The 23,307-nt window shown below is 35.7% G+C and overlaps 3 protein-coding genes and 1 long non-coding RNA gene across 27 annotated transcripts in view; 2 read left to right on the top strand and 2 right to left on the bottom strand.

The window, feature by feature from the left end:
- CEP290 (centrosomal protein 290) overlaps positions 1-9,147 on the top strand; it is a 93,446-nt gene extending 84,299 nt beyond the window's left edge. For 10 of the 12 annotated variants that reach the window (XM_063785955.1, XM_063785958.1, XM_063785952.1 and 7 more), the window contains 5 exons: positions 1,989-2,130; positions 3,290-3,363; positions 3,959-4,053; positions 7,268-7,347; positions 8,289-9,147. In XM_063785955.1, the coding sequence (XP_063642025.1) occupies positions 1,989-2,130; positions 3,290-3,363; positions 3,959-4,053; positions 7,268-7,347; positions 8,289-8,516 (619 nt within the window). In that variant the 3' untranslated portion in view covers positions 8,517-9,147. Of the gene's footprint in view, positions 1-1,988; positions 2,131-3,289; positions 3,364-3,958; positions 4,054-7,267; positions 7,349-8,288 lie in introns of those variants that run through there. The other 2 variants (XM_063785954.1, XR_010148095.1) reach the window with 2 other exon arrangements.
- Positions 557-2,538, bottom strand: LOC107967594 (uncharacterized). The gene is made up of 2 exons (XR_001708154.3): positions 2,434-2,538; positions 557-800 (listed from the first exon to the last, which is right to left on the bottom strand). It is a non-coding gene; the product is annotated as an uncharacterized LOC107967594 (long non-coding RNA).
- Positions 7,546-22,312, bottom strand: RLIG1 (RNA 5'-phosphate and 3'-OH ligase 1). The gene is made up of 7 exons (XM_001152840.7): positions 22,043-22,312; positions 17,460-17,577; positions 14,802-14,897; positions 14,017-14,133; positions 11,948-12,145; positions 10,746-10,915; positions 7,546-9,470 (listed from the first exon to the last, which is right to left on the bottom strand). The coding sequence occupies exons 1-7, from the start codon at positions 22,130-22,132 to the stop codon at positions 9,282-9,284; spliced, it is 978 nt and encodes a 325-aa protein (XP_001152840.2). The 5' UTR covers positions 22,133-22,312; the 3' UTR covers positions 7,546-9,281.
- Positions 21,013-23,307, top strand: part of C12H12orf50 (chromosome 12 C12orf50 homolog) — a 55,998-nt gene continuing 53,703 nt past the window's right edge. For 3 of the 13 annotated variants that reach the window (XM_054664577.2, XM_054664574.2, XM_063785970.1), the window contains exon 1: positions 22,131-22,367. The gene's annotated coding sequence lies outside the window, so the exon portion shown is untranslated. Of the gene's footprint in view, positions 21,124-22,130; positions 22,985-23,307 lie in introns of those variants that run through there. The other 10 variants (XM_063785972.1, XM_063785971.1, XM_063785969.1 and 7 more) reach the window with 10 other exon arrangements.

Here is a 23,307-nt window from a genome sequence, read left to right as displayed (position 1 = left end):
GACAGCCCAGATGGACATGAAGTCCTGGAGGAGTCCTTGGTTCCTGTCCTAATACTAAACCTAGAGTACCCAGAATCCACACTTCTCCACTCTAGCTCTCACTTTTCCCATCTACACACTGGGAAAAATTATTCTGTCAGAAAGCCAGTGTCAAGGTGAGAACAAATAACAAATGTGATGATATGGAGTGGGAGAAGGGGTCTCTTCTACTGTCTTATTGGACCCTAGCAGTGGCTCTGAGCCAGCAGTCCTGTCAGTTGATTTCTTGGCCGTTCCTTCGTTTTCTTCTATAATCACATGTGGACTCAGAATGAATTTTGAGTTACTCTGAAATCTATTTATTCAACAGATATTTACTTAGTACCTCCTATTGCCAGACTCTGCTTTATGTTGGATATTATTTTTTAAAAGCCCACCTTGCCTAGGTTTCCTCAAAGGACCAGGTGGCTTCCCTGGTTTTGAAAGACCCTAATTCTTACTATGATCTTAAGTAAATTATATCCTTTCTGTGGGCTCAAGTTCTTTCTAAGAGGGCTCTATGGGGCTACAAAAGAAATTGTTAGTGCAAAAAGAGTTTATAAGGTTTATACATGGTTAGTAGAGGTGATGATGATATTTAACCATAATTGAAGATGACTTTGCATTTTAGATCATATACGTGTTTTTCGTCTGAGAACGATACAGGTCACTGAGCATACCATAAGCCTTCAGTAAATCATTTGCAGAAGACATAAGTCTAAGTAGAAATCTCTTGACAGAGAGAAGGCTCGTTTTGATCCTTGACCTCAAATTTAGGTTCCCTAAATCCATTAAAAAAGAGAAAGAAAAAGAAAAAAAGTTACTAAAGTTTAAATCTGGGAGGATTATATACCCTTCTCAATAAAGCAGTTTAGAGAGATCTCTTTTGGGACCCATGACACAGGTCTTGCTCATGCTGACATCTTTATAGTTGCTTTATTATTTATTCAACAAACTTAGTAACACATATTCTATGTCAGGCCTTTTCCTGACTACTGGGACAAACCAGGGTGATGTGGGGGCTGTTTCAGATAGGGTGATCAGAGGAGGCCTCTCTGTTTGGGTGGCTTTTGAATAGAAAATTAGATGAAGTGAAGGAGTAAGCTTCTGATATTTCACTGTTTACTTGTGGTAGATCTGTGATAATCTCTGTCAGGTTAAAAACATTCCCTTCTAATCTAAGTTTCTAAGATCTATCAAAAGCTGTTTGAATATATTTAGACAATCATAATTTTCCTTTCTTGTATTATCCTAGCAGATTTTGTTGCCAAAGCTATACTTGCCATTTTAACTTAGAATGCAGTCATTCTATTCATTTCTCTGGAAAAGTTTGGATATTGTAAGCATTATTTTTCTTTAGGTATGATGAACGTGCAGAACTGTTTGGTTCAATTATGAATTTTTTTTTCTGGAGTCTGTATTTTTTTGAACTATTAATTGTTTCTTTAATGATTATAAATCTATTCAGATTTTTACAAGATTTATCCCTCTCCCATCATACACTATTTTTCTTACCCATGCTTTTGCACAATTTTTTCCTCTCCCTTAGTGTTTTCCTACCTAGATACCTCCTATGTGTGTCTGTGTATGTGAGAAAAGCTTTTTATTTGCCATCTTTATATTTCTAAGAATATCTAGTAATACAGAATTTTATATTCTGAAGAATTTTACTTTGCATTTTCTTATTTTGTGATTGAAAAAAGGTATTAATTTTAAAATGGTCAAATCAGGCTCCATCCTTGGAAAATACCCAAATCCTTTATTTTGATTGGGCCATCTGTTAATTAGGGATACCTTATCTCTTGCCACCACTTTTTAATGCTAAATAAATATGTAGCTAAAACTTTGACTAGAAGAAACAGTAAAATAAGATATTCTTGCTTATTTTTAGTACAGTTATTTGAACTGACTTTTAAATCACTGACATAAATTATTTGCCATGTCTATACTTTTTTTCCTTATACTTTTAGAATGTATGAAACCAAGTTAAAAGAATTGGAAACTGATATTGCCAAAAAAAATCAAAGCATTACTGACCTTAAACAGCTTGTAAAAGAAGCAACAGAGAGAGAACAAAAAGTTAACAAATACAATGAAGACCTTGAACAACAGGTAAGTAACGTAATTTTTCTTTACATGATAAAATAATGCATAATATCGCAAGATGTTCCTTGCATTGTCTTATATAGATAAAAATGGACTCTATTAAGAAGACCCATCTAACTGAAGGGCACCCCATTCACCCATTTGCTTAAGCCAGAAACTTTGGATCATCAACGACTTCATTCTTTTCATTCTCCACATTTTTTATCATTAAATCATGTCAGCTGTATTTTCAAACTATGTCCTAAATATGACCACTTCTTGGCATCTTGAGACATCACTACCAGTCTTGTCCAAGCTATTGTTTTATACCTGCATAACTGCAATAATTTCCAAGCTGGTATCTCAGCTTCCACTCTTGGATTATTTCACCCTATTTCTATTTCTGGGCTGTCTCCACACAGTTGCCAGGTAACCCTTTTAAAACATAAAGCACATCACAAAGCACAAAATCCTATCCTCAGAATCTTCCAGTGGTTCTCCATCACCCTAAAATAAAACTTAAAAGTTCTTTTCATATCCCAAAACATATGAGGTCTGGCACCCAGTTTTCTTCCCAGTCTCATCTTCTACTACTTTTCCCTTCATTTCACTCACAATGTTTTAACCACATTAACCTTCTTTCAGTACTTTAAACAATCCAAACTCGTTTAAGCGTCAAGTCCTTACACTTGTTTCCTTTGTTTAGAATACTGTTCACCCAAATATTCTCATAGCTTGCTCCCAGACTTCATGTCTCTGCTGAAATAGAGGCTCCTTAGAGAGACCTTCCCTAACCCTAACCCTAACCCTATACTACTTGCCATCACTCTTTATCCTCTTACCCTGGATTATTTTTTCTTGATAGCTCTTCCTACCATCTGGCACTATATTACATCATATCATATTAAACACGCATTCTTTGTGCTTCCCCACTAAACAAGGACCATGCAAGACGGAACATTGCCATTTTGTTCACTGCTGTTAGCCTCTGTGCCTAGGACAATGCCAGTTATGCAGTAGTTACTCAATACTTGTTGAATGAATGGTGAATAGAACATAGAAATTTGCCTATGCGTGCTTTTGAAAACCATATTTTAATATTACGCTTTGTTAAAAATGTGTATCTTTATAAATCCTCATATTTCCATGGCAAACCTTATCTTCTAACTTTTCATTGTCCCCAAAGATTAAGATTCTTAAACATGTTCCTGAAGGTGCTGAGACAGAGCAAGGCCTTAAACGGGAGCTTCAAGTTCTTAGGTACATCATGTGTTCATATGACTACTTTGTTTTTTTCTTTAAAAAAAAAATTATTAGTTTTTATATACTCCGAATTGCTACAACTAGAGACAAGCATTTTTCGACTTTACTGCCTAACAGGCTTATTAGGTCCTTATTTCTTCCCTCTAATGCTAATCACTCTCTTTTTCATAATACACACTAGAAAAAAAGGATAAACCCAACTCTAAGTTTCCAGTTTGTAATTTAGTTTAAACTTTTCTAAGAGCATAGAATGAGTTAAACCTTAGCTTCCCAGAGGAAAATACTAATGAAAGAGAACAAGTAATTTTTTTACTTTCAGGGGTCTCTGTAGCCTGCTTTCATTAAGCTCCTCTTATAACAAAACCACACTTGCAAATGCCATCAGGTCAGATATTAAGAAAAACGTGAAGGCTTTTGTATTCCAGGCTTTTTGTTTGAGAATGGTGACATTGTAGCATTGAGAGTAAATGTTTACTTTGATAAAGACTAGCTTGTTCTGATTACTGTACATCACTAGTTCATAAGAAAAGCCCATATATTTTATGAAGCAATATCTGCTTTATTTTTTTAACACATTATCATTGTGTTCTAGATTAGCTAATCATCAGCTGGATAAAGAGAAAGCAGAATTAATCCATCAGATAGAAGCTAACAAGGACCAAAGTGGAGCTGAAAGCACCATACCTGGTAATGTATTTTAAAAAACATGTTAGCTACCCCCAAGTTTTTGAATTTGGGTTTGCCTTTTTTTTTTTTTTTGGCTCAGATTTCTGATCATTGTCTCCCTGTAAAATTGAATTCCTGATAAGCTTTGGGTCTTTTGTCTCTCTGTGCTATTAATATAAAAATATTCCCATTTTTCTCTTTGTGTTGTTTATACTATAGAGTAGCAAGTACCCAAGTGTTCTTCTCTTTGTTCTCCATCTGGGTGTTACAGATTTAATCACAATACAGTGCTAAGCAATGAATACTAAATCTGTTGCTTCCAGTTTCTAAGTATAGGCTCTTTCAAGTCCTCTGAACATTTTTAAAAACTGCAAATAAGTAAATACTGCCTATATTTTTTTCCTTTTACAAAGTAAAAAGAAAATCTTTCTGCTCCCTTCCATTCCCATTCAAAAGTGATTACTAATCATTCCTCATTCCTGCATATACATACACATATTTTGTATACATATATATCACACATATGCATACATGTGTTTGTATGTTCATATGTACAATGTACATATCCTCATTATTTGTGGATTCTATATTTTCTAAATCACCTCCTCACTAAAGCATGTATGTATGTAATCCCAAATCAACACTCGCAGCACATTTGCAAACATCCACAGAGCCTTGGAAAGTTTGAATAATCCAACCTACATGTCCCCAGCAGAAGTCCAACAAGGCAGTGCTCAGTATCCTCATTTCAGTTTTCATAGAGAAATGAGCAGAGGATGGAGACAGTAGAGGGCAGCACAGCATAGTGCAAGAAGCTGTGGCTCTGGGGCCTGGTGGAAGGGATTTGAATCCCAATTCTGAGGCTTGTTACTGCTTTAGCCTTAGGAGAGTCACGTAACACTTCTGAATCTTGTTTTCTTATGTAAATAAATAGAATTTACCAGGAAGAGTTATCTTTATGATTTAAGATTATCATCTGTGTGAGATATGTAGGTGTATGTATATATATGCGTGTATGTATATATATGCCTGTATGTATATATATGCATGTCTGTACATATTTCCCCTAGCAGCAGTGGTTTGATATTCACTAATTGGGCTAACTTTATAGACCAAAACTACTATGGATAGAGAATACTTTGTTTGCATATACATATATATATTTTCTTGGCAAGTAACATAAAATTGAACTAATACTATACACATTTCTAGCATATTTGCCTTTAACAGTTTATCATGGACATCTTTTGAGGTCTGTTCATAAATCTATCTCATCCATTTAATAATTCCATAGTGTATTATTGCATGTATAAGCACATTGAACCATTTATGTTTTGATGGATAGTTTGCTTCCAAGTTTCTGCTTTTATAAAATATGATTAATCTATTGACCTAATTATGCCATTGTGATAGGATGATAGAGATGCCATTCTCTCCAAAGGATTATACCAATTTATATCTGAACTATCTTTGACTATCTCTTGTAGCTTTTTCAATATGCTATGTAGTCCTATTACTAATTTGTAATAAAAGCCATCGTGTGTGAGTTGTACTAGACACTATGCTAATTGCCTTACAAGCATTCTATATTTACAACCGTATATGATAGGTATTACTGTCTCCATTTTATGTGATAAACAAATTCAAAGTGGTTAAGTAACCATTCCCTAAGCCAGCTAGGAAATAGAGGCAGGATTAAAATCTAAATGTATGAAACTCCACAGCTCCTTGGCATTCCTAGTCCTTAACCCGCTATGCTATGCTACGTCTTGGTAACTAAAAGTACATATTAAATACTCTCAAAATATGTCTCATAGCAGCCAGCTTGGTATGTACACTAGACACAGTATTAATGCTGTTGATGTGAGGAAAATTTTATAATTTTCCTTCCATCCATATACTAACCAGGCCCAACAGTGCTTAGCTTCTGAGATCAGAGATCAGGTGCATGTGCATTAAGGGTCATATGGCCATAGATAGTTCTCTAATCTTTCCAATCCTCAGTTTCTTAAGGGAATTTCTGAACCCTCAAAATTCCTTATTTCCTACGTAGACAGATTACCTGTCATTTTTCAAAGATTAAGGCTTAAGATCAAACCAGAACTGTTTTGGAAATTCTAAATCACTGTCTATATAAATGGCAAGATAACTTTTAAGATATTTATACCAAGCCCAGCACAGTAGCACACCACACCTGTAATCCCAGCACTTTGGGAGGCTGAAGTGGGCGGATCACATGAGGTCAGGAGTTCGAGACCACTCTGGCCAATATGGTGTGAAACCCTGTCTCTACTAAAAATATAAAAATTAGCCAGGCATGGTGGCACTTGCCTGTTATCCCAGCTACAAGGGAGGCTAAGGCAGGAGAATCGCTTTAACCTGGGAGGCAGTGGTTGCAGTGAGCCAAGATTGCACCACTGCACTCTAGCCTGGGCGACAGGGTGAGACTGTCTCAAAAAAAAAAAAAAAAAAAAAAGATACTTGTCCCAGCCATGAAAATGTTTGCTGCCCCTTACTTTCGCAAACTTTTAGTATATTATTATTTTTCAATGGCTGTAAAATATGACTTATTAAATGTAGTATAATATAAAGAAAAGAGATATCTAGCAAAGATAGCATTAAAGCAAAAATCCTATTTGCCTGCTGATAAAGTTAGAGGTGTTAACTTGGAGGGTGAATCCAATAAATTAGAACTTTTTTGCTATATTTGGAGACTTGTTTTCCTACCAAAGTATCAGGGCTATGTCTTACTTATCTTTGTATTACACAGCCTGCATGACACGTTTTGCACATAGTAATTGCACAGTAAATGTGTAATAACCTACATGGAATAGCCAGTGTTGTGTTGGATAGCGGGAGCATTTGGCTAGCTTATGGTTATAGTCCCTTACCCAACAGTCTGCTTTTCTTCTGTTGTACTTTTAGTACCTAACAAGTTTCCCTGGCTTTAGGATTTTTTCCATGTAAAATTTCTATCATGTGAAGAAAAAATAACTTGGCCTACACTTCTAATACCTAGCACATACCTCTTTCTGCCTGCTATGAAATTATAATACTTGATGGAGGGAGGCAGCATTAAGTGTTTACATCCTGAAGTATTTCAGCCATAACATCCAGTATTTTCCAGGTTCTAGGTTTCATAAAACGTATCTCTGTTCTCTGGAACAAATCCATTACCTTGAACTCATTCGTAGTGGGAAAAAGCTGAGTCTAATTTGTATGACTTTTTCAACAGATGCTGATCAACTAAAGGAAAAAATAAAAGATCTAGAGACACAGCTCAAAATGTCAGATCTAGAAAAGCAGCATTTGAAGGTAATATTTAATTATATTTTAGTATCATTTTGTGAAAACAGCTGTTGAAAACCATTTTCATTACCATCTTTAACTACGTATCCTAAAAAATTCAGTAATAACATCTTATATTTGACCTTTATATTGCAAAGTTAATTATGTTCATCTGACTATTCCTAACATATTAAATAAGAGTTAACAAAAAATTCAGACTCAACATAGGATTAAGTAGTAAATTTATTTTTTAATTGTAACAAATATATGCCATTAGTATGCTCTTAAGTTTTGGGTCACATTGGCAACAGTGTCTTTTTTTTTGAAATTCTTTTCAGGAATCCTAAGGTTATAGTTCCCTTAAAAAAATATTTGCTGTTTTACCTCTTTTAAGACTGTAAACAGGACAAAAAGGCATGGATATGAGAATTAGCTAGTGATCACTGGCTATTCTAAATAGTCACTAAGGCTTGAATTGTCTCTTCACCAGATGCCTAATTGTCAGAAGTCCCAAAGGTTTCCCTGATCATATTAATAACTTTATAAAAAGTTGATCATTATTCATTAAATATTAGATATTCGTAAGGAAAATATAAATGAAGTCTAAACCAAAACTCTTAACTAGACTAACTTCAATGTTATGAATCAAAATCTTTTTGATTGATTGCTCTATTGACAAGCTCTTATATGCTTTTAGAGAAAGATTAAGTCCCATTATAAGAGATGATAAATTTTAGTCAAAGACTAGAACACAACTTACGGAATACATAACTGGACTTGACAGTTAACAACTTAGTTATTTACACTGTACAATGGAACAAAGAAAAATCTTAATTCTTCTGCCTTTATTGCTGTATTTGACCATTCAGGAATACTTTGGCTTTCATATTTACAATTAAATCTCCTTGTTCAAACGTAAAATATGTATATTTCCTATATGCAACTTTTGAAGATAATGTTTCCATTAGGAGGAAATAAAGAAGCTGAAAAAAGAACTGGAAAATTTTGATCCTTCATTTTTTGAAGAAATTGAAGATCTTAAGTATAATTACAAGGAAGAAGTGAAGAAGAATATTCTCTTAGAAGAGAAGGTAAAAAAACTTTCAGAACAATTGGGAGTTGAATTAACTAGCCCTGTTGCTGCTTCTGAAGAGTTTGAAGATGAAGAAAGTCCTGTTAATTTCCCCATTTACTAAAGGTCACCTATAAACTTTGTTTCATTTAACTATTTATTAACTTTATAAGTTAAAATATACTTGGAAATAAGCAGTTCTCTGAACTGTAGTATTTCCTTCTCACTACCTTGTACCTTTATACTTAGATTGGAATTCTTAATAAATAAAATTATATGAAATTTTCAACTTATTATAAAAGTATATACTTGAAGACTTGTTACGGCCATCAAATAGGCAGTGAGCTATGGTGAATTTCTCTACATTCATAATGCTTTAAGTTTTTTAAAGAATATGAGGGTAAATTCAGCAATTTTAATATTTAAAATTGGAGTTTATATATACTTATTTATACATGTGTTAAGATTCTCAAATCCTATGATATATATACAGATGTAGACATACACACATATAGGTTATGAGGTTGAGCCGTATGTTTTGTTAAATATCTAGCAAAATTAAATTGAGCTTAAACTATTTAATTTTGAAAATGAGTGACATCATTAAATTGTTGTCTTTAAATTACCACTCAGTTATAGTGGAGAGAATCCAGCCTTTGTACAAGCTTAGGAGCTTACTATTACTTATGTTTTTATGGCTAGAGATTAAAATTAATTTGCTGGTTTTTAATAAAATTTTGAATAGGTACTTGAAACTGGAAAATTCATTTCTTCACAAATGGTAGAAAACATATTGATGTTTCATAATGAACAGAAACCTTGAGATATTTTTAAATATGGTAGAATATTCAAGATTAGAATATAATGATAAACTAATTTTATTTGCATTTTATACATCAAATATTATATCTTTGAGTCTAACAAATTTCTGATTATCTATTTTTAAAAAATGATTAAACAAACACTTAATATCAAAGGCAGAGTCACATTTGTTCAGGTTCATGTTGATAATAACTGGTCTTGAATTCATGTAAGTATCTGGAATTGGCCAGCATAAGCCAAGATGATGGCGATGGACCTGGAAAGAGAAAAAAGGTATTAGCTTTAGCATACAGATGCTATCTTCATTCACTTAGAAATATTTGAGTGCCCACTGTCTGCCAGGTACTGGGTAAGACTCCACTTTATCTTACTGTTTTTTTTTTTTTATAGCTGTTCTTCTCCTGACATATTACATATTTGTTTATTGTCTATCTATCTATCTATCTATCTTCCCCATTAGAATGTGAGCTTCATGAAGGCAGACACCTTGTTTTGTTGACTGTGTATGTCCAGCACCTGGAAACATGCCAAGAACATTATCAGGGGCTCCATTAAATGTTATGAATCATAGAGCCTGTTGCTGAGTACAGACTAGCTACCTGAAAAATGTGGGCAAGGAGGCATTCTAATTAAAAGGAATGTTATATGATAGAATGGAGTTTTTTGCTCTAATTGCAATCATGTAAATATGGTTACAGCAAACACAATGTGAATGTGTTTGCGGGGGCAGAGGTGGAGAGCAGTTCTGGGAAATTAAGTAGGGGCCAGATCATGAATATTTAATGTAACTGAACAGATTTATGCAGGAAAGTAATATGCTCATTCATTTGTGAAGAATGGAGAGGACAGGGCTAAAACTGAAAGATACTATTTTTGGAGGGTGATATGATAGTTAAAGCATGAATCTTGGCTTAAATTAAAATTAACAGTTGGGAAGAAGTACATAGATTAGAACTGTTAGGAATTGATAACTGGATGTATGAAGTAATGAAAAGAGGGGTTAAAATTAATATCCAAGTTTTTACTTCAGTGAATTATGTGGACTCAGAGAGTTACAACTAGGCCCAGTTTTGAATATTATGAATTTCAGGTACTTGTGAGAAATCAAATAGACAAGTCCAGGAGACAGAAAGGGAACAACGTATAAGATAATTCATTCTGTATATATCAACTGCTCCCTTGGCACTCTTTTTACTCAACAGATTCTACACTCAAGTCTGGGAGATGCTGAGTTAAGTTAGTACAAGATGTCTCTGAGAGCACTACTGTGCAACATGAATTTCCATGCAGGGGATATATAGTTATCACTTTAATTCTGAAGCACACCTGTTATGATCAATGCCCCACACAATACACACTGGGAAGCACTGTTTTACCTCTTAAAAAATGGTGGTACATGGGATGAGAAAATTAAATTTCTTTACTGCAAATAAGAATTGCTGCCATTTGTAGAGAGAATTTTAGTGTCACTTCTACTCTATTGTAGGAATATAAGATGACATAACCCCACCGGAACTATTTTTGCCATTACCTTTATTAAACAGCCATCACTGCAATGCCACACTATTCCTTCAATTTTACCCTCTTTGCAATCTTCAAACCAGGACACGAGATCATTGTGCTTCAATGAAGGTAGATTTCTTATTTGAAATGCTCCATGTGGTATAAGAAGATGTAATGGATGTTTCTTGCTCCCTAACCCTAAGTGGGAAAATTTGCCATTAGCCATATTCATTTAAAGGAACTTTCAGAAAGAACTAGAAAACGTACCTCTTCAAATAAAGTCTTTTGAAACACTTAGGAATAAAGGTAGAAAGGCTGGTTGGTTTCCTTAAAAAGAATATAACCCAGTGCACTGGCACCTTATTCCAATAACTCTAAATTCCACCTTGGTGTACTCTCCACCACGGTTCAGCAAACTATGACCTGCAGGTCAAGTCTGGACAGATAGCTTTTTTTGTAAATAGTTTTCCATGAACACAGCCGCACCCACTCATGTAAGTACTGTCTGTAGCTCCTTTCAGAAGAGTGGCCTACAAAACTTAAAATACCTACTCTGGCATTTGGCAGAAAAAGTCTACCAACCTTTGGTACCAGTGTGGCACTGGCCACATTCAACTATTCTTCAACATTTGCCAAACAGCTGCACTGTATCTCTGATAACTTGTCTAACTACCATCTTAGCTTCTTTACACCTGGCAGTCTCCTTTTGATCTCTATATAGGATTTTTCTATTATAGCTTTAGCATCCTTAGGTCTGTCTTCCCATCCCCTTGTCAGCAAGGTGTAACCCATAGTGCTCTCAGTACTTGCACTCAATTCATCATGATATATATTTTGATACTTAACATGGTATTATTCATTGCCAATTCTTTATACCGTTGGCTATTTAAATTGATGCTATAATAACCATGAAAAGTGCATTTTCATCAATCGACTCAACTCACCTGAATTTTTAAAAGCAAGGGGGTTACAACTGAGTCATTACTTTTCATATATAGTTGTGTAATGTTATTACAGGAAAGAATGAGGGTAAAAATCAACCTTTTGGATTAATAAAATGGTTTCATTTCTCTGTGAATGTAAAGTTAACAGAAATGGATATAATCCTAGGAAACTAACTCAAATTTGTTAGTCATTTCTTTAGTGTGTGTATGTTTTTTAAGTTGACCTAGAAAGTTCTCTTTATAAATGTCAGTTACAATAACTGAACAAGAAAAAGTCTTCACTCACCATATGGGTTTCCATTGATATTTGTTCCTATGAGCTCCAGTGTTTGTTCTAAGAGATCTGAAAGTGGCACTGCACTAATTTCCAAAAGTCCAGAATCATCAGGATGATGTTTTAGTACCAGGGCAATTTCAAATTCATAATTAACTACAGAGGAATGCCAGCAATACTGTTTGTTGTTTTTCTCCACTGGTACCCAACCTATCATATAAAGAAGAAAATTATTTGTTATTAGATCGTTTTTCTTTGGACTGACACTACAGGTAATTTCTATTTTTGTTGTAAATTTCCCATGTTTTCTGGGTGTCTATCGCAAAGAGATATTACTTTAAAATTCAGTGGGAAAGTTAACAGTTTATTACTTTTTAAAAAATCATAAGGGTTCATTTTTTATTCTGTAGAATTAACCTGTTATTCACTACACAGCACCTAGCATTCTCTTACTAGAAAATTCACCCTTATTCATTAAGAACTGAACATTATTCTAAGACACAGCACTCAAAATTTTTTATATAAAATAAGTTTTCTCTCTACCTTCTCTCAAGCTTCAGGGACAATGGACATAATGCAGTAAGTGTTCCAAGTTTATTAAAATGTTCCAATATATACCAAACAATTTACTGATGCCACGTTTATTGAATGTTATTGCTATTACCCTTCTCATTCTTATTGCCAGAACTGGCTCCCTTCATTACTCACACTAGATTACTGTAATAACTTCTTTGCTGGTCACCTAGCCTCCAGTGAAATCCAACCCACTTTTATCATAGTTCTATTTCTAAAACTTAAATTTGCTTTTGCTGTACCACTGATTAAAAACCATTATCTTCAGGATAAACTTCAAACTTCTTTAGATGGAATAAAAGGGCCTTTCCGATCTGAGCCCACCACACTTCTAAGCCTCAACTTTTACAGCCACTTCATGATGTCATATACCCTGAACATTCTAGCTGCAATAAAGTGTTACATAAAATATCCAAAATACCCCATGCCCTCTCCTCTTCCTGGGAGTTTGCCTAAGCTGATATTCCCTCTTCCTGGGAGTTTGCCTAAGCTGATCTTCCCTCTTCCTTGTCAGCTGACTTCCTGGTCCTTAAGCTTCAGTAAAGATGTCTACTCCTCTTGGGAGCCTCCACTAACCACAAGCTGAATGAGGAATTCCTCTTTTCTCCAGTGGTACCTGATGTATTCATTCCTGTTAGTTCTTAAATCATACTATTATTGGTTAATTTCTCCCAATGTCTAATTAAAGATCATTGAGGACAAGGGTTCTGATCTTCATTTTTGTATTACCAGAAACTAAGAGGACTTTGCACATAATGGGCACTCAAGACATGCCAGTTGAGAACCTATAACCTTAATCTGGGATATCTTCCTATTCAGCATACCTTTGCAAAATTTTCCCATCCCTAATCTAAAGGTATAGCCACTTCTTGAAATCTCATTTCAGACTAGATCATCTCATCTATCCTGACAAGAACTTGGAAGCTATTCCCTCTTCTTTTGTTGTTTTTTTGAGACAAGGTCACAGTCCAACACTCAGGCTAGAGTGCAGTGGCACGATCATGGTTCACTGCAGTCTCAACTTCTGGGGCTTAGGTGTTTCCCACATTAGTCTCCCGAGTAGCTGAGACTACAGGCGCACAATGCCATGCCCAACTAATTTTTTGTATTTTTGGTAGAGACAGGGTTTTGCCATGTTGCCCAGGTTAGTCTTAAAACTCCTAGGCTCAAGCAATCCACCCACCTCAGCCTCCCAAAGTGCTGGGATTACAGGTGTGACCACTGCACCTGGCCTCAAGGCTATTCTCTTTTGACGCTTTATTGTCACAGACTACAGCTAGTAAAAAATGCCCATCTTAGAAAAGATTCTAAACCTAAGAGGACATTCTTGATATGAAACATCTTTGATATAAAATGTATGTAGGACTTTACATAAATTTGATTCAGAAATTCTGTGCTATACATATTAATGAAGACCCAGATTAAAATTCTGTAATTTCTGATTGAATGGATATTTTGATCATTTTACTAGTAAACACAAAACTGCACTAGAAGAGATATCATGATACCAGGAATGTGTCCATTTTCATCAGGCACTGGGTTCCCATTTATTTGTTCTGTCTCCTTTGCTGGTATCCAGCACTCTGGAGCTGGTTTGAAGTCCTCCTCAACATTCCAAAAAAATTCTAAAAAATATTAAAAAGATAATATTGTATGTGGTGATACATAAAATACTAAACAGACTCAAAATGGGAACAGCTACTAAAACCTCATAATATCAGGTGTGATACAATTATTCTCCATTCATTATCACCACAACGTGACTGTACTTAAGATTAGGGTACTAACAATTTAAATATTCAATTTCATATACGCCATTTGTATACAGTATTTAACAGTCAAACTAAAGTAACCATATTCCATTAAGTATTAGATTTATGAATTTTTAATATACTATGAATACAAATATAAACATAAATACATGAATGCATAGATATACAATGAGTATCTACTACAGATATTTAAAAGCATTTTAATAATTAAAAACATTAATTTCCTGAGATTTGTACTTGATTTATAAAATTACGTATTTGTCTCTTACACAAAATGTGTCACTCATTTCAATATGCAGTAATTTATATGTTTTAATAGACTCATACTATAGAGTGACAAATATTACAAAAATATTTTACAATATTTTTCAATAATATCCTTTTATATATAAAAGTATTCAATTATAGTTTTCCTAAATTGCTTAAATTACACAGAAGGATATAATGTACAGAAATACCACAGCAATAAATATGCCACAAATTTCAGCTATTTAAACATGAAAAGTTAAAAAAAAACTAACCTTTTGGGTTTTCTTTTGAATGTAGAAAATTTTTAAATCTTTTTTCAGCTTGTTTGTTGGGTTTTCTATCTAGTCGAGCCCAAAGGTATGGCTGATCTAAAAAAGTAATAACAAAAGGGAAAGTATGACGCAAACAAAACTTATCTTGAAAGACATTTCAGAATACAGTTTGTCAATAAACAGGAGGCTAATTTCTCAAAGAAGACAAAGGGAAATATGCAGTCTAAGAATATATACCTCCTAGCAGTACCTGATGCTATGAGAAGACTTATTTCTCTGGTTAAAGAATGAGGGGGATGAGACAAAAAGTAAATATATGATCTTTTTTATAAGGACACTGCATAGTCATATTGTATGAGTTAGCAGCATTTATGGACAACTGAAGCTACCTCTACAAAATGGAAACATAACCAGATAACTGTATTTACCCCACCCCTTCCCCCCAAACATAACACTGTGCTGTAAGGGTTAATTCTGACACATCTGGAATCAGGCTGAGCTGTTCTGCATGGCACTGACCCCTGATCAAGGCATGAAAATACTAATAATGTTGATTTGTACTCATGGATCTGAGGAGTTGCAGGGCACTGTGCTAGTATTCTTTATTGGTAGGAGTGAGACTGATAGCTTGGTCTGAGAACCCTGGAGGGCTCTGCTGTTGAAGCTGGTTACTTAGCATCAAGATGCCTACCTACGTGACCAGCAAAAATATAAAAATCTCCAGCTATGAGTCCATTTTGCATTCCCTGGTTCCAAGCTGTTTGCCTGCACACATAAGTGGTTCCTGATCTAAGAAAATGTGTCCTGCCAAGGCTCTAAAGCAGGGAACAATAGTAGCTTTTACTTGGCCTCTCCATACTCCTTACTGTGAGACAGTCCTTGGCTATAATACACATCTTTACTTTTAATGCCTTAGTAGTAATAATTTAGTAGTAATTCTTTAGTAGTAATAAATGTGGATTTGTAAGCATTGTCACTTTGGGTTCTGTGACTTGACTTTAGCAGTTAAATTCTAATCCAGTTTGCCGTCCTCATGCATAATGATACACACTATAGTTTCTTAATAGACATCAAAGTCTGAAAAATCTTTTACAGTTTTCTCAAGTATACAAATCCAAGGTTTATAAAGAAACTGCTGTACAGTGGTCCAAATATTCTGTACTACTTATTAGCTATCCAGATAAATAATATGAAGAACCAGATTAAAACTGTATTATCGTTTCTGGTTCAATGGACCTTTTGTTTCTTTTTTACCAGTAAACATAAAAAATGCAATTTATTTACATCCATTAGAATGGCTACTATCCAAAAACAAAAACAAAAATCCAAACAGAAAAAAGCAGAAAATAAGTGCTGGTGAGGAAATTGAAAAACTGGAACCTTTGTGCACTGTTGGTAGAAAGGTAAATGTCTGCAGCCACTATGCAAAACAGTATAGTGGCTCCTCAAAAAATTAGAATTTCCATATCATCCAGTAATTCCACTTCTGTGGAAGCACAGCCTCAGATATCTGTTCATGCCTGTTTACAGTGGCATTATTCGCAATAGTCAAAAGATGAAAGCAACCCAACTGTCCAGCAATGGTTGACTGGATAAACAAGATGTGCTAGATACATACAATGGAATATTACTCAGCTTTAAAAAGGAATAAAATTCTGATACATGCAACCAACATGAATGAACCTTAAGGACATTATGCTAAGTGAAATAAGCCAGTCACAAAAAATAAACACTGTATGATTCTACTTATATGAAATACCTAGAGTAGTCAAATTCATAGAGACAGGAGAATGCTGGTTACAAGGGGCTGGTGGTGGGAGAATAAGGAGTTGTTTCATGGGTAGCATTTCAGTTTTATAAAATGAAAACAATTCTTGAGATGGAAAGTGATGATAGCACAACAATGTAAACATACTTAATGCCACTGAACTGCATACTTAAAAATGGTTAAGATGGCAAATATTATGTACGCTTTAGCCCAGTTATTTTACTGCATTTCAGAATAAATTTCCTGATACAAGGAATGTGTCCAGATGTCCATTTAATGCCCCAGGAATGTGTCCAGATGCTATTTTTTTCTGGAAGTGAGAGGTAATCTCACCGTCCAAAAATAATTGCAAAAAAAAATCTCTTTTCCATACATTTCTTCTTAAAATGACTGACAATTTCTATTTGCATTTCTACCTTTTAAACTACATTAAAGTGAAATTAATTAGAGACACTGCCAAGAGGAATAAAGCCCCTGGAATCAGTGCAGGAAGAACAAGCTTAAGGGTCACACAAACATAGGTCCCATTGCCAGTTCAGCCATTCAGTCACTATTGGGTCTTGGACAAATTATTTAAGTTTGCTAAACCTCATTTTTATTGTCTGTGAAATGGAGAGGCTACTTGTACAAATTGGAGATAATATATGTCAAGCACCATACTGCCTGAGCCCTTAAGGGTATTAAGTAAATATTTTAGTTACCTTCCTTTTTTCCACCAGGAAGAAAATACAGTAACATAAGTGAACTATAACAATTGTGACCTTTTTGTTTTGCTACTATACTTAGGTTTCCAAGGGTTTATGAAGAGCAAATGCCTCATTTCAGATAGACTGTAAAGTGATTAAGAAAAATAAGTAATATTTGTAGTAAATATTATAGTTTTATTTTACCTTTATAGGTAGTAACATAACAACATGTTCCATCCACTTTTTCTGTTGGAATTGCACTGTATATATCTGCATCTAATGCCTTGTGACTTATAGTTTCAGTTGCCAAAACTTTAAATGGCTTAAAAAAAGAGAGAGAGAAAACCGGTTTAAGATAGATAGCCTCTATGTCTTTGCACACATGCTCACCTGAAATCTTCTTAATTTCATTAGTTTTAAGGGATGATCTCCGGTTCATCTTTCAGAATGATTTAAAAATATTTATTCTGTGAAGTTCCGAATTGTTTGCTCCCTTCTGTGCTATCACAGCAACACCTGATTTTCTACACAATTCTGTAATTATTTACGTTTCTTTATCCACCTTTGTTCTTTGCAATGCTGCATCCCTAGCACAGGCATTCAGTATATTTAATCATATACCTGCAATTATTTACTAAATGCCTAAGATTAAGCATTGTCTTCAGCACTGGAAATACAGAGGTGAACAAAAAAGTACCTGCCTTGGGTGAAACTTGCATTTTAATGAGGGAGACAAAAGAAGCACAATGCATAATATAATGTTAGCTATGACAAGCAAGTGCTAAAAACAAATGGGTAAAGGAAAGAGGGATGAGGTGCTATTTTGGATACGGTGGAAAGGGAAACTTTGAGGAGGCAACCTTTAACCAAATTTGAAGCAAAGGAATACCATGTAAATATCTGAGGAAAAAAACAAAAGGTAAGGTTTCTTTATGTGTCTGAAGAATGCAAGGCAGACATTGAGTCTGGATCTGCGTGAAGGTAAAACTAGATTGTATGCTTAATTAACTTAAACTTCATAAGTGCTTCTGGTAGTTCAATACAAGTATCTTTCAATCGTAATTTTCAGTTTTCCCAAGAGTCAATCTACTCTTCAGTACATGAGACTTTCCCCCTGTTTTATAAGCACAAACATTTTTGTGATTTACAAAACTTGTTTTTTAATTAAGACTTGGTTCATAAGGAGTCTTAGCAAGGATGTGGTAATGTACTCCTGTCTCAGGTCACATTCTCAGGGAGCAGGCAAAAGAGACGGAAGATAGTTCATACTTTGTTTTTGCCTTTTTTAACCTTTTTTTCCTTGCAAAGCTAATAGATGCTCATTATAGAAAATTTGTAAATGAAATATACAAAGGCATAAATGAATCACCCACGTCATCACCCTTCAGATGTATCACAAAGAACCTTTTGGCATACTTCTTGTCTCTTTTTCAGTGCATTTTTCTCAATATAATTGACATCAGTTTCTATTTGCTACCAAGAAGTTTCTTTAAGAGCCAAAATCAAATGGTTTCTGGATTTACTTTTTTCATGTTTTTCCTCCTCAACTGCATGATAAACAACTGCTATTATAAGCACAGGCTGAAAAACTAATGATTTTCATCCTTTTCATGAAGCAATTATCATTAGTATACGTTCATTGTCACAGAGCTTGCATCTCTGTCTAAACACAACAGATCACAGACTTTAAAAGCATCTTAATTTTCAGAACTATTTTATCCTTGATTCAGTTTTATATCCTAAAAATCTTCAGATGTATCATCATAAAGTTCAACAAATACTCTTAGGAAACTATATTATCTGCCTGAAAGGAAAGTTCACCCCCTGATGGTTTCCTACCATTAATAGTGATTTATATTAGACATGACAGTACTACAAACTTAAATTTCTGAGCTGTATCAGCTATGGTTTATTTACTTAAAAAATGTTCAAGATGGCAAAAGAAAAATTGCCTCTATAAAACAAATCTCTTGACTCTTGAGTTAGGCTTCACTTTGACAACAGTTTTCTTCACAGTTACCTGACATCCCCATGTAGTCTGATGAATTGTTTACTTTGAAAGTTGTATTTAGGAGTCTATGTTGATATAAAAATCTTTGTGGTAACTCATTCAACAAAGCTTGAGCATCTAGTTTGTGAACGGCCTTGTCCTAGACTATGCAGGCAGAATATAAAAAAGGAGTAAAACCCGCTGGCATCACCTCTTTGACGAGATCTCATATTAGCACTCCTGTAAATACAGCCCCACTGATAGCACAAGCTGGCCCACTATGCCATCTTAGAGATATTATACCGTATACTTCAGAACCATTTTATTTCTATGTCTTTGCACTATGAGTACTCAAGATTTGAAGTTGATTTTGTTTTTTTCATGTTTTTCCCCTAACAATTTTTACCGTTAAAACTAGTAAGAATCACTTGCCTTTTTTCCTTTGAGTTTGCTAGCTTTGAGAGTACTCACTTTTTGTCCCTTTCAGCTTTATCAGTAGTGAGCTGTTTACATATTTAATTTATGGTTTTTCTACTGTCAGGAAGAAGAAGGGCACCAAGGATGAGGAAAAGACAGTTTCTTGGGTTCCTACTTTTTATCTATAATTCATTTTCATTTCTGAAAAAGACTTATGCCACTTCTATAGTCTGTATCTGAAGTAGCATCATCTTACAAAGTGAAACAACACTGTACAATATAAACATACTGTTGTGTGTGAGCTTAAGACTTATGCACTGTTGCAAACAGGTACACTAAGAAATTAGCCCCTTCTAGTACTGATTCAATACTTTTAAAATATAATCGTCTAGTAGGGATTCAGTACTTTAAAAATACAACTGGTTTTCACTAACTTATGATGCTGGTTTCAAAGGATATCAATTTAACCCAGGGTGGTAGAGCCACAGGGTCTGGTCCAATAGCAGTGTGTGTGTATCTAAATTTATCAAAGATCCTATGTGGGGGGGAAGATTACTCTGCCCCATGGAGCTCCTGATGAGTATAAACATTCCTTCCATAAAAATCAATCATCTGCTCTTTGCTATCGACATATCCAAAGGACAGCACGAGACACTGAGGGGTACACAAAGTTCTCCTTCTCCACCTGTCAAAAAAGGCTTTAGACTATTACCGGAAAAACAAGGTACGTGTATTAAAATAGTGAATATCAATTAAGTGGCCCTCTACAATTTCTGGGGAGGGGAAATCACTGAAATGGCTAAGTTGATTTAAGATTTTATGGAGAAGAACTGACTTGAAAAATTAAAAACACTCTAGAGGTGATCCAGAGTGAACAGTCTGAGCAAAAATATGAGACAGGATTGTGGTTGATATGTTCACAGGATGAAATAGATGGTTAAAACAGAATCCACTTTAAGGACGATGGAAGGTAGATTGAGCCTCATTAGTGGGAGGCCCTGAATTATAATTAAGAATGTGGATGCTATGCTATAAGCGATACTGTAAGCTGTTCTTAACTGCAGAGAGGTAAGAGAAGGGGCTGCTTATTTTCCCTGGTGGAGAATACTTTCATAAACTACTCCCCTCCAACATACAAAGTTGAAAATCACAGTAGAGTGAAATACTAAAACAGATGATAATGTTTCATATGGATTACATTTGTTACAGCTAAAAAAAAAATACTAAAACATGATAATGTTTCATATGGATTACATTTGTTACAGCTAAAAAAAAAAAAAAGCCAATTACTGCTACAAACATTGAGTAATAACTGTGGTATTCTGACGAGGAAAGAACATGGTGATGATCAGTCTGAGTGGCAAGTAAGACCAGTTAGGTGGTGCAGTGAGCAGGACATGAAATATTAACTGTAACAGCTGTGACAGCAATAGAAAGCAGGAAAAGATCAGATGCTATAAGGTAAAAAGCATCAAGGTGAATGGAAAACTGGCATGAAATGATTCCAGGGTTCATTCTTTAATTCAACAAATATTTATCCAGTGCCTACCACGTGCCAGGTCCTAGAAGCTGGGACTAAAGATAACAGGGCAATCTTTGCCTTAAACAAGTTTTAGTCCAGAAGATGAGAAAGCCAGTGCCAATGATGAAACTCAAGTGAGGTGGATTTCCAATGGACATGTTGGCTTTGTTTGAAATCAGCAAAGCTGGGAAGCACCCAACTAATCACTGCGGATTCTACTGATCAAAGACTACAACGTTTTATAGTACAATATGAAAAAATTACCCAAATATAGGTTACTCACTAGCATTTACCGAGGGCACACTATGGAAAACACGTTGCTGCAATAGAAAACCTTGAGAACACCAAAGTTAGAATAAATTAAGTAATTACTGGTAACATGAGGTGTGAACTTCAGTGACCTAATTAGGCTACTGTCAACACCGCCACTGGTTCGGACAGAACAGGTAAAGCAAGTCTTCTAATATCCACCCTTTCTTACTGCACTCTTGAAAAGTAGTAAAGCTTGGACTGTGGCAATTACCTGATTAGGGGGTTTCCCCAAAAGGTGCTGACCTGAAAAGAAAGGGACATGCTGTGGATGTGAGTTATCCATTTCCCTGCGAGGACAAGTTTGAATCTCCCGATAAGGAAAATTCTTTCGCAAATTCCCTCCCTCACAACTAAGAAAAGTACAAGAACCTGGAGCTCAGGGCGTACGGAACTCCCACCCCAGACCTCCCCAGCGAAACCTACAGAGGCTCCTGGCCTGCAGGGCAGTTCTAAAGCGCCCAGCCGCCCTCGCCGGGTTCGCACTGAGCCAGCGCCGCGGGGAGGAGCCCACGCGGGCCGCCAAGCCTGCGCGGCGCTCCTTCGTACCTGATGCTCCCTTTTGGAGGAAGGCTCCTCTTTCACCTCCGTCACAAACACACACGGTATTTTCCGCTGCACGGAGCCCAAGCGCTTCATGATGAGCCCAACAAGCAGTGCGAATGGAGGGCGCGCTTTCGAGCGGCGCCCGGTGCAGTCGCGGAGAAGCCCTGAAGCAGTCACCCGCACGGTTCAGGCCACTCACACTCCGCGCCCAGCCACCGCGGCTGCGCCCCAACTACCAAGCCCAGCGAGGGGCGGGAACGCCCGGCCAGAAGCGGCTTCCTGGCTGCGGCGCCTTCTGGGAGTTGTAGTGCAGAAGCTGAGGCGCCTGGTGCGTTCCCACGTGCGTCCTCCGCCCCCCACCCTCGGTTTTAATAACCGTGAACAACAACAACAAAAAAAAACAGATGCGTTTCCCGAACGTGGGTACTTAGCAATACCTAGTAACTAATGATTTTTTTGGAAATTAAATAAGATCAAATTACAAGCAATGAACATTTCAGATGTCGATTTAACACAGTTCCAATGGAAACTGCTTGCCTGTTATCTTTAGTTCGTGGGGAAAGCACTGTAGAAGTTTAGAAATGGCTAGAGACATCCCCAGATTCCCAAGCAGAATGAAAACTTTCTTTCCGGTAAGACTATCAGAAAACCCTATAATAAAACACCTGGGATCAAAAAAAGTTGTCGTTTGAACTACGCCTTATTGTGCAGCATAGCATGGTCGAAATGATACTGATGTTCTTTTCGGAGTGAGTGCGAAATTTCAGCCTTAGACTAATCCAAAAGTACAGGAATACCTACAACCAGATTTCATTCTCAAGTTTTTCATAAGAATCTTGTTTAATTAAAGGTGAGCTCCAAAAGCCCAAATGGCTTGAGAATGGTAGTCAATCAACTGCGAGCTAAAAACAGCCTTAACTTACTGCTCAAAAGAATATTTTGAGGGTAAGTGATAAGATGGACAATGACTAAATAAAATAAATACTAAATGTTTAGGAATAGTAGCCTTTCCATCTCATTGAATCTAGTAGTTCCTAGCCTGAAGTTGTAGGGGAATTTTGACCTTACTGCCATCCTTTATGGGCTTGGACTAGGCCCAGGTCTCATTTCTTTGTCTTATCTGTATGTACTCAACTGTCCAGCATGTTACTGACTTAGCCCTTGGAAAAATTAAACAACTATATCTCACTTAGAGGTATCTAACTAGTAAGGGGGTTCTCAAAGAATAAAACATTTTCCTTTAAAAAGTTAAGTTATATTGAATACTG

This window comes from Pan troglodytes, chromosome 10 (assembly GCF_028858775.2).
Source record: "Pan troglodytes isolate AG18354 chromosome 10, NHGRI_mPanTro3-v2.0_pri, whole genome shotgun sequence".
Lineage (NCBI taxonomy): Eukaryota > Metazoa > Chordata > Mammalia > Primates > Hominidae > Pan > Pan troglodytes.
This window is presented reverse-complemented; position numbering and strand designations above follow the sequence as displayed.